General features: G+C 51.5%; 2 protein-coding genes across 2 annotated transcripts; both read right to left on the reverse strand.

Moving 5' to 3' along the window:
• Nucleotides 1-4,508: 4,508 nt before the first annotated feature.
• Nucleotides 4,509-6,001, reverse strand: MIND_00839200 (uncharacterized protein; the record flags this gene model as incomplete). Its single annotated transcript, XM_037365058.1, has 3 exons — nucleotides 4,509-4,693; nucleotides 4,744-5,841; nucleotides 5,893-6,001. The coding sequence occupies 3 exons, from the start codon at nucleotides 5,999-6,001 to the stop codon at nucleotides 4,509-4,511; spliced, it is 1,392 nt and encodes a 463-aa protein (XP_037218300.1).
• A 5,229-nt stretch (nucleotides 6,002-11,230) lies between these two features.
• MIND_00839300 (Rhodanese domain-containing protein) lies at nucleotides 11,231-11,828 on the reverse strand (the record flags this gene model as incomplete). Its single annotated transcript, XM_037365059.1, has 3 exons — nucleotides 11,231-11,280; nucleotides 11,338-11,554; nucleotides 11,610-11,828. 3 exons carry the CDS (start codon nucleotides 11,826-11,828, stop codon nucleotides 11,231-11,233), a joined length of 486 nt encoding a protein of 161 aa, XP_037218301.1.
• Nucleotides 11,829-11,833: the final 5 nt, after the last annotated feature.

Below are 11,833 nucleotides of genomic sequence, written 5' to 3' on the forward strand. Positions count from 1 at the left end.
ATCTTCCTGACTCCTCCTGACTCTCGGTCACTTACCAGTCAGTGTGACTCTCTTGCTCTTGAATGGCATCATCTTAAATGCAGTTCCCCATCCGCCGACATAGACCCCTTCAACGGCGACGAGTGGAACCCGAAGTTTTTTTTTATTTTTATTTTTTATTCCCGTTATTTGGCCTCTACAAACGATGTACGGTAGCCATCACCATGCGCTCTCTAGACCCTTTCCTACTCCTGCTCTCTTGTGTTTTGCCTCGGTATCTTGCCCTTTCAGCCGGTGTGCTCGGGGCGGCGGCGTGAAGGTGGGTGTAATTAGTGTCCTGTAGTGATTATAGATTGTTAATGTGAGAGCGTGTTTGCTTCGCGTGTCGGTGGTCCTCCTTCGCCCTCGTCGTTCTCCTCTTCTTCATCCAAATGGCCTCGCTTCCTTCGCCAGTGTCGGCAGGTCGTCCTTTTCTTCCATCCCGTCTGTCCGTAGCTTCGATATTAGGTCGAGTAGGTCGTCCCCATATGTCCCATTCTGGTCTAGTGGCTTCCTGAGGTGTCGGTGCACCGCTCGAAATCTCCCCGTCCTATATATGAACCACATCAGCGGCTCTAGCAACTTACCGGCTCCCAGCAGCTTTTTTATCACTCTCGTGTCCCTTCCTCCTTCTTCGTATAGCCTTCTTCTCGCCTCTTCGTGTGCGCTGCAATGCAATAGGTAGTGTGCGACTGTTTCGTCCGCCTGCCTGCAGCATGGGCAGATTGGTGAATCCGCCTTGGTGATCCGGTGCATGTGTTTCGCGAGCGTGCAATGTCCCGTCCTCAGTTGCATAAGTAAGACTGCGTAAGATTTCGGGACGCTCGTGTATAGCTTGAGGTACGAGCCCTTCACTAGTTTCGCATCGTACTGCATCGTTTGCTGATATCGCTTCGACTTTCTCCACTTGTCCGCGACCCTGGCTTTCCGCTTTGCCTCCAGCATTTGTTTCGCCGCCGATTTGCTGATCGGAATCTCGGGGTGGTATTCTCTTGGTAGCTCTTCCAGCTTAGTTGTGTCGCCCGCTGCCGCTTTCTTCGCCTCCTCGTCTGCCCGCTCGTTGCCCGGTATTCCGACGTGTCCTGGAGTCCAACGGATGGTTAGTTCCATGTCAGTGTGAACGCTAGTAAGTTTTGAAAACTTCTCGTGCCAATCGTCCCACAACCAGCTCGACGGTGTGGATTTCGATGAGTTGACTGCTTTTATCGCCGCTTGGCTGTCCACCGCGATCGTCACTTTTCCCTCCACCCTTCTCTGCTTCCGTAACAGCTCCAGCGCCATGCCGCTCCCTACCGCCTCCCCCTCGTATACTGTGTGCTGTTGCATTGTCCCCAGTCTCGCCCTCATGGTCCCCACCAGTCTGTTGTCCCTGTACATCACCGCCGAGGCCCCGATTTCTCCGTCTATCCCTGACCCGTCGGTGTATATCTTCCATCTCGCTTCGTCCCTCAGCTCCTCCTCTATCGCCGCTTCTTTGTTCCCCGCTATGCTTGTACTCACCGTTACGTCCTTCGTCGCCACCCTCCTCACTGCCTGTATTGCTTCGAACTCCTTCGCGGGTCTCGGGAGGTACTCGATCATCTCCGATATCGTGCTCCGATCTTTCTTCCTGTCCGCCGGTCTGTTCCTTCGCATTTCCTTGTTCAAGGGATGTGTATCTGGGAGTGTCGCTAGCCTGAGGGCGGGGAACCCGAAGTTCATCTGCCAGTTAGGCAGTCCAAATTTCCACTTCACCCAGACTGGTGACGTGGAGATGCAAGCTTTCAACCACTCAGATTCTCGACATCATCTCCGTGTATGCTTCGGTTCCAGCAGACCCTGCGCTTCTATTGCTCGTTTGAGTTTCTTCTGTGATGAACTGGATGGCATTTTCTGAGCAGCCAAAGGCCGTCAAACTCTGTTCCTGGCCTGAGCGAGCGTGTACGTTCCTATTATTTGTTGATTTGCTTGATCCACGATACTGCCTGCAACGCCTACGCCTGTGTTCTGTTTTCTGCACTATTGCCATCCAACGTCCGCTTGTCAACTGGGTGCAATCCTCCCGCCAATAAGGTTGCAACCTCTAGTCATGCTCAGTGACGTCCTTTTGGCAGCTAGTTGTTCTCTGCAACTCAAGTCATCGTTCCCATGATACAACCATGATGCAGACGTGCCAACTAGCCTCTGTCTGCAGTGCAATCCGACACCGGATCGAATGAAAATTAAACTCAAATCTGCTCCCGTATTTCTCATGCCCGGCCGCTGTTTGTTGACTCCTCGGCCTGGGATACTTGCGGCACTAATCGAGTTTCGGTCAACTCTGAGTGGTCAACTGCAACCCATGACATGCCATGCTCACAGTGCGAGTCCTGACACTACATACCGCGGTTAACGTCGCCTCAATTCAGTTTTAAATTTGGGCTCAGTCCGTGGACAACCGGAATCGAGTTGCTGATAGGTTCAAGGCTCGATTGAATGCTCGTCCAACACGGCAGGGAATTGGTTGATTCCTCTCCGGCACGGCCTTGAGAAGATTTCTGGCTACTATTGGTCCTCAAACGTTCATCATCGATGCCATACGGTTCAACTGCGAGGCTTATCTGCTTGTCAACAGCCATCCAAGGCGCCCTCATACACGATATTTTGGCGCATAGAACCAGATGGGTTGCCTTTACGAGTTGTCTCTTCCCCGCAACAGCACTGCTTTCCATTGGCGCCGAACGAAGATGTCAATACACTCCACACTGTGTGCGTCTAGGCTGTGGGGTCATGTGAGGGGGACGACGCCACGTTTTCTCAACAGCACTACGCCATCCGGTAACTTTGGTTCAACTCATCTCGCCGGTGTGTGTCTGTCCCCTGTGGCAAGGAAACAAAGCAGCCGGTCAATCTTACTATAAGCAACAATATCGAATGCCCGATACATCAATGCTTCATTAATATTGGCCCGCCTCGTTTCTTTTTTTTATTCGTTGCACCAATCGGTCATCTTCAAAATGCGGAACAACGAGTGATGTTCAGGGAACAACAAGTGGATCTGTGTGTCGTGGCGGACGAGCAGTTGGTTGATGACGGCTGCACGGAAAGATGTTCCCAACAGTGGGTTACGAGATATACCCCCGCAGCGTGACTGACCGAGGACTTGTGGTTGGCTAGTGGGAGAGGGGTAGGGTCGGCTAAGCGTCGCGTATGTGACCTCCATGGGTCAAAGGCGAACGTAACGCTGCGGCTCACCGTGGCCGGGATATCACGGCCCGGATCACGAGAGTTAGCGGTGAAAGTTCGGGGGCACCGCGCTGCGCCGCTCTCGACGGCGGGCCAGGGCAAAAACCCATGCCTGGCCAAGCACATTTACCAAAGTAGGTCCAAATCTCCGTGTTTTTCATTTTAGGTCAGCGCGGTCCGGCTGGGCGTTATCTCTCGGTTGCATGTGGAAGCGATGATATCGATTTGACGATTGATAACACGACTTTTCATTTGCCTGCAATCAGCGGCGACGGGGAGGTTCAAGGCCGAAAACAGGGTGGCTGACCGATTGCTCTTTCGGTCAACGCTCCTTGTGCTCCTGCTTGTGCTTTCAGCGTCGAGTAAGTGATTATTTGTTGCTTTTCGGCGCGGTTCATCGAGACGAAATCCCGCCGTCGATCAAGATCAGCAGCGCCTATCGAGAAGTCACTGAGAAGTTCAATTTTTGAGGTCTTCTGGTTCAAGGGTTGCCAACAAACCTAGGGATAATATTCAACGGCTCATTTTGGTTACGTTGATGGCAAGAATCGATCAGACAAACAAAATAACAACTGCTCATCAACACTTGGACCCACCAACCCAACCTGAACAAAAGACGCGTGCCATTTGCGCCAAACTCATCCTCTTGACGCGCTTCGAGTCAACATGCGTCGGACCGCATCCCCGACTCACCAGTCGATCGATGACAAGCCTTCCCCTAATATTGAGAGGCCACCAACGATCCAGATAATTCGTGCGCGAGGGCTAGTCGTGGCATGTGTCTTTTCCTTCCAGTCTGCTGAATTTTCAACAAAATAACAAGCACTGCAACGCTGTTACGCTGAGCTCGGCCTGCGTCATCTAATTGCAAAAGCCATAAACACATGAATATCGAAACTCCGTGCACAAACGGAAGCAAATGCGGGATTTTCAAACGACGGCAAGACTGAACCGGTTAAGCGAATTAGGGCCAAAAATTCTCGTTGGAACTAAAAGTACAAATTGTTCGTTTGAGCTGTTCGTAAGCTAGCTAGGTCGTATCGTATCGTACTAGGGTAATGCTTTTTTTACTAAGTTTATACAGAGAAGCCTTCAGGCAACGTCCATCAAGAAAGAAATACACCGAAAGAAACCCAGAGAGATTATTGGTTCTGTCGTCGCTCCTACGAGCTTTTTTGTGTGCGTGGTGATGCTGATTCGATGTAGAGTGCAATGCAATGGTGGTATCTCGTGCAAAGGGTTATCGGAGGTCGTCAAGTCATGAGATCGTCAAGTATGCGATGCGCCTATATGGACAACTCCGAAACCGAACGAGATGGGCTGAGAACAGTGTCTGCGAAGGTAAATAGCCGCTTTTGCGTGCGGGCTACTTCAACGACAGTGGGGATACCATTGACTATGCGAGTCTCCTTGATAGTCGGGAGAGGCATCACGGGATATGTCCGCACATTATCGTACGACCAGGAGCGAGCTGAGAGCCAAGTCAGAAACAAAGAAGAACACAATGATGGGACGACATACTCTCTATTAGAGGTCGCTGGGTCTTCTGTTGACGGTGGGAGGGCATAGATGTTGCAACCTGGGATGTGCAGCGAAGATTGTCGTCTTCCAGAGTGTTCTGGACGGCAAGTGGACTGCGCATACGAGCACGTGCTCCAGGGAAACTATGAGGCGGCAAAGCTCCAGCCGAGTGTCGTCGAGGTCCATGTTCTTGTGGCAAGGAGTCCAGAGAGGACGACGATGGCGCCGAACCAGCGCGCTGGCGTAAAACATCCGGGACAAGAAGCATGTCAGAGACCTGTTTACGAGGTGGACTGCAAGAGATAGAAGACGCTGGAGAGGTGCTCGGGGAGTAGAGGGAGATTCGGGAAGACGAACGACGTGCAAATGAGTCCTCGAATGACGATAGCATATCTGAGTTGCGAGAGGAAGTGGAGGAATAGCTAGTTGCTGTTGGGGACGAAGACTCCACGTTTGCAACGACACCCCCACTCGCAGAGCGGTGAGGGGTCGCAATGATTGAACCATAGGCAGCATGATTGGGGTCGGCTATGTCCGACAGCTTGCGAGGAGGGGCAGCAAAGGAGTAAGTCGACGCCCGCCACGCTTGAGAGCCGTCCGTCCAGCCAGGGACAGGAGTTACGGGACCTGCCGGCTCACCCGGCTTACGGGGCTGTGGGAGAGCAGCTTCGATTCGACGATTTGCCATCATAACACCGGAGACGAACTCGAGTGGTTTGGGGGCGCCTTTGGTGGTTAGAGGAGCAAGCTCGTCATAGGTTTCGGTGGTTGGCGGGGGGAGGGGGGGCATTGAGTAGAGTGTTTGTAGATGGTCCATCGACCGAGTGTTAGGTGTGCTCAAGTTACGGGCGGCCGGCTTGGCGCTGGCGGACTTGGTGTTGTTGCTAGGCATAACGACATAGTCGTCGCTGTCGGTACTCTCGCTGCAGCCAGATGAGAACTCGAGGTCTCTTTGTTCGCATTCCGGGGAGCAATACAGTGGGGCGTCACTTTGGTCAATCTCAACACGCGTCTTGACGGGTGGAGCTGGCTTTATCGTTCCATTGACGCGTACTCTGCCGGTTCCGTGGACAAGTCCTCGAGAGCCCTTGTGGCGAGCTGGTTGAAAAAAATTAGCTCTTCAACAAAGACTGTGGTGAGGATACGCACAATCGGGAGTGGGAGGAGGGAGCTCGATAGGCACTATGACTCGTCGAGGGACGAATTGGCGATTGCAACCGACGCAATAGTCGGGCAGAGCAAGGTGTTGGTCCTGCATAGAGGGAACTGGTAGTGGGCGGCAGAATCAACGACCGTTTCGGGTCATCCTTTATAAAGACGCAGCGCGTGATTGCCCGTTTGCCACCTGAATCTCGATCTCGTCACGTCACACAAATCTCTCTCCGGAGTCTCCGCGGTAATCTTACATCCGGTGATGGGACCCCCCTTGCTTCCTTTTTGGGCCCCCGCCTCCGAAAACCATCATCCGAAGTTTTCGAATGCCAGCATTCACATTGGGTAGTCGTCGATGGCGATTTTTCGCAACGACGATAACATCAAACCGTAGGAATTAATTTCTGAACCCACAACCAACCACGATCTTTTCCTTCCGCGAAAGCATGCTCAAATATCCGATTAGCTGCTAAGCTATCTAGACAATCTGGGTGCAAGGTCAACTCGTGCAATCAATTTCATCAACACATTGCCCGCCCATGCCTCCCTGGCGTGTCCTCTTGGCCTTTTTTAGCCACCTCCCGCCACAGGACGCGTAACCAGTCGAATATTTGCAAGCGCACCAAATTAGTGGCTTACGCGTACCCACACATGCTTCCCCGCGACCCTGAACAGCAAGTAGAGGAGTCCGATCAATTTATCATCACGATGCGTTGAGCCGAGCAGCTTTACCTATGACTGATTCACTGGTCGCTTTCACGTTAGTTTCCGCTTTCAAAAACAACGCGAACAAAGCGCTGCATGCGCGCTAGCCTTGCAAGTTGGAGATAAAGCGAGCAATAGGGTCGATGCTGAAGCCGTGGGGGTCTTCGGCTTGTCAGTATGGGGAGCGGGGAAGGGTGGGAGACAATAACGAGATGGCATCGGTTAGACCTTGTACTTGAAGTTGTCTTTAGGATGGCAAGAAAATGTCTTGTTCTCTTCGCTTGCCGCTTTGTTTGAACGTGTTGAAGGCTCGGTGGACGACGCTGAGGCCAGGCTTCTTTTGTGCATCTTGTGAAGAACCAAACAAGCAAACATAACACAACCGTGACGCGTTGTCGCTCGCTAACACGGTCACGAGCACCACGATGGCGCCACAAGTATGACGCAGTGACTGAGTACGATGAAGCCCCCTCAACGAGTTCACAAACTGGAGTAATGGATGACGCGGATTTACTTACTGAGCCTTGCTGTCTCACTAGTAGTGAATCGGCCGACGAAGTACACGTCGTTCCTTCGTTCCTGTTCACGGTACCTGTGGTCAGCCTCTGTGAATGGTCACAGGATGGCACCTAAAGGTTATTGGAAAGGCAAAAGCTGGACAGAAAATGAATTCGGAGCGGCGATTTATGCAAGTGGTCCCGTCTCAGCTGATGATCTCAGTAAATTGTATGGTGGAGTCAATCTGGTTTCTGTGAGATGAAAGGATATTCACTGTAATATTCATCTTTGCTATGTTGGTACTAGCATTTGTTCCCAAATAAGCATATACCATCTGCCAGTAGGCGTTCGAAAGTTGAAAACAGATAAAGAATCACCCGCCTGCAACGGACGTTAACGCTCGAAGTGAATGATATTCGGAGAAACCAAGCTGTGCTGACCTCTATGTCTGTACCTTTGCCAAAATAGGCAGCCAAGGATCGGTGTCAGGTAAAGGCATGGTGTTGCGGCGTCCCTCTGATCCCGAGAGTTGAGCTCAAGTCGGATCTAATTCGTAGTTTAGCAGTAACTGACTGAAGCAGTTGACCCCCTTCAAAACGCATGTAATCGTCGTCTGATGTGTTTCGCAGTGCTTGGCTGGGTAAAAGGCCACCAATCGGCTCTCGATTGTCGAGCCAACCGCCGCATCGCCCGAAGAAGGATTTTCCCTGCCCGAGAACGGAGTTACACGGTCTTCCCGTGTGGGGAACCAGTGCCCCGCTTATTACCTGTATAGCCGTGTAGCGGTCAGCCCGCAGAATAGCCCTCTCAAGTTAATTGTGGACGCCTTGACCAAGATAATTGAGATGCCAAACCCCGCATGGCAGTGAGCGGGTGGTGGGGCCAGTCAACAAACATCCGACCACTCATAGAGAGTCCTGCTTGGCAGCAGACCAGAGCAAGGAGCAGGGCAATCCGTCTGTCGAGTTGGAAAGTTGGTCTGCGTTGATAGAAAGATATTTTGTGACTCGACGTGACCATAACGCTGATCTGCACTTTGAAATGACTTGCAACCGCCAACGCCGTGCCCGCGTTTCACTCATACAATCTATGTTTATTCCAGGTCTATGTCTCTTCCTGGTGCACTAGTTCGCGATCACAGGGAGCTGTGGACTAAAAAGTAAAGCCACTGGCCGAGTCCGCTTGATGTCCGGGTCTATTTCTACACATCTAATCCGAGTCCGGGGTCAAAATGAGCGTGGGGCACCCCATGGAAGACTTCACGGGTCACTTCAATGCGGCAAACCGTCAGGCTCAAAGTAACCTACCGACCTGGAGAATCAATCCTTACCGTGTCCGAGTCCGTCGCCGGCAAGCTCGCAGAAAATCAATACTTCCTTCTCCAAGAGCTCTTCTTAGCGGGACTTGAGTGGATCACCGACAGCAAGGGACTCATTGCTCTCTGGAAGCTGTTCTCAGCTGTTGTCTCCGCTCGCATCTCAATCATCCTCAACACTACCATGGCCAAGATTTCTGGTTGCGGTGATAATTTTACAGGCTTCTGCCTTGGCTCTCTAATCTGCAGGGAAAAGGGCATCTAAGGGCACTCATGCCGAGGTCTTCTCAGCATTCCTTCTCATCTTCTCGGCTTGGTGTTTGTTTTTCCTGCGCTGTCATGATTAGTGAGTGGACGAGGGCAGTTCAAAGTGACTTTTTCTCCGCGGTCAATGGCATAGAAAGCTGATGGTTTATCGTTCACGATAATGCCTTTCGAAGTGTCAGCTCGTATATGTTCATAGGAGCCAGCAAGTGTCACTTTTGAGGCTTCATCTGGAGTCGGCGATATTTCAAGCACACCTTCACTGGCAAGTTGAACGGCAACCCCCGAGTGTTCCCAAACTTAGGTCGCGCTGGTCTCGGACTTTGCGTTCTCAATGCCGTCGGCAGCGCGATCATCCCTTGCTGTAGATGGACGCCCACTCGCCGACCGAGTTCTATTCTTGCTCCCGTTCTTTGCTCAACACCGTTACTGCCGGATGCGTCGTTTGAGCCACATCGTTGAAGCTGGTCGCCGTCTTGCGGATCAGCATTCAATTCACCTATGCCTCAAAGTTTTGTGTAGCTATGCACAACCATCACCGCGATGGACCGAGCAAGGTTTCCGCTGTTGAACTTCAATTGGGAAGATCCCTTTTCCGGTGGGAAAACATCGTTTTTTTTCGAATGTGTATGAGGGACTCTGACTTTACAATCTAGTTGTTGGATGATTTGGTAATAGCTCTGTTGCCCTTCGAGTCTGGACCTGCTACACCTATCTTAGTACTTATCCATGGCCCGGGCTGTGACATCGGCGCTTACGCAAGAACGGACCCCGCCTTACCCCACACACTTCCACATGGCAGTTCACTTGTTTCTCAGCGGGCGCGAGCACAACTGCGCCGAGCGCCACCTCGTCATGATGAGTCAGATGACTACGCAACGGCTGGGTTTCGAAAACATTATTCTGCGGCGAGCGTCACGCACGCGCTACGGGAAACACGGATATTCCTGGTTGCAGTTGGGCAACTGTCAGTACATGGCCGTATTCACAGTATTGTGCTGGCATCAAAATCTGCTCAGCCTCCATGGTGTTGCGAGCAAGTTGAGTGATCTACTCAATATTCTCATTGATTTCTGCTGATTACGGGACCCTGAGGTATGTTGATGCGTACTCGACACCCGTCTGGGGTCAGCTGGGGTCACTTGATTTCTCGGGAGATAATCTTTTTTCGGGACAACAGTTTCGACAATCCCCGCGGTTTCAACCTGTTGAAATGCCATTCATCGTGCCCAAGGGGGTGCATCCAAGTTGCAGGATAATCTCCACTAATATCATGATATTACTCCCATATGTAAGTGCCTTTGAGTCCCTGCAGTTAATAACACCTTCCTTCATACGACTGGTAGCGTTTTTAAATGACATCGTCCGTGCTAGTTCACAAAGAGGCAATCTCTTTGTTCAACCCCCCACCAAGTTGAACCTTATTCATAACCTGTATGGTCGTCGCCGTTTGTCGCCGAAATTAATTCCATGCCCACAGGGTTCGAGTGATGCCAGCTCCCGACGATTCGCCTGAGAGGGGGTGGTGAAGAAGGTCGTCGGCTCGGCGAGAGAACTCGGAAGGATGACCGATGGAAGACAAATGGCGCCGGCAAGAAGAATAGTGTGTCCGACATCGCGCGACACCATGAACATGCCTCCCGATAAACCCAGTTCACCGCTGTCAACCGGCATCACCGGTCCGCTATGCCTGCCGCGGACAAGATGAAAGTCGCGTTAGCGCATTTGGCTTAGGCTGTATCGTCGGTCTTCGGGAGCTCGAAACAACGCTGGCAGAGTAGAGGTGAGGATGAATGTTTCCTCGAAGTGATTTAGAAAGAAAGTCTTCGCCGGCAGGACACAGACTAGAAATATCTGACGTGGTGACAAAATTGCGCCTCTGGGGTTCAATGCTTCTTGGGTTGTATAAGTTCCTCCGTGCACGGAATCTTCGTTCGGCGACTGATCCAAGCTACATGCAAAAACTTCTATGGCATCCCTCGGAAATGTCGACATTAATGCGACAGTGTCAAGACAGTCTTGGACGCTGAATCTTCGGTCTTGGTTTTTCTCGAACGCTTACCGACGATTGTCCCGCCAGTTATATGTAGCCTCCAAGGAGGTTCAATCACAATGGAGCTACTAGTAGTTATCCATGTCTTTAAGGCACTAAGTAGTCTGACCCCGAAGATAAATCGACTTGTACGATCCGAGTCGAAGTTGCGAAGCGACCAATTGACAGGGAAGACCTCAAAAAAGCAGTGATATTCTTCCTTTAGCAACCACGTCGAGGGGGGTCTTCGGCATAGAATTGCGGTGCGGAACGTTGGTCAAGTGGACGCACGATCCTGGCTAGCGAAACCCATAAGTACACATATCTCCCAGTTGATCCATCGTGCGGGCCACAGAAAGGGCATGACCCATACAGGTCACAAGGGCTTCTAGCACCGCGCGACTCCAGAAACGTTTCTCGACTTGTGTGCGGAGATTAAGAACTTCTTAGTGCCGCAAATGTTGATGCATCATGATTCGGATAAGGCGCCGATGATGGCAATTGATCTCAAGGGATTACGATTAGATACGCTTGCACAACCTTTCATCATGTCCAAATTGTTCGATCCAGCCTATCGTAGCGTTCACAAGTCATTTTATGCACCCGCACCTATAAAATGACTAAGCACCTTTAATTCCACCATCCAAAATAACTGCTTTGCTGGAGCTCCCAGCTGTGACAGCATCACGATACCACCCAGCGGTGCGCCATCCTCGTCCACCTTCTTTGCAGCTATTACAATGAAATACGACCAGCGGAACCGGCTCGAGAAGCTTGACGATTGTCGGCAGGGTCTGATAGAACGAGTGCGCAGGGAGATTAAGACACCCAGGAATGGCGAACTCCTACTTGGCGCTTCAACTCTCCGTTGAGACCTACATGTCGGGGTTCGATAACTACCTCGAAATCGGTCACGGTCCTGCGCACATCAACGACGACATAGTCTCGGAGAACTTGACTCTTCGGATCCAGCAAGATGTCTGCCAGTTGAGAGGGTGATATCGATTCTGCAGACAAAGTTGGCGTTGGAAAGGCCGCATGCCATTGTGGTGTGCTTGTGTTAGAGGACATGAGTGGAGATGACAGCTCGTTGGTCACATGTTCGAGATAATCTTGCATCACAT

This window comes from Mycena indigotica (assembly GCF_014461135.1).
Source record: "Mycena indigotica strain 171206Taipei chromosome Unknown Mind.scaff0007, whole genome shotgun sequence".
NCBI classification, from domain to species: Eukaryota; Fungi; Basidiomycota; class Agaricomycetes; order Agaricales; family Mycenaceae; genus Mycena; species Mycena indigotica.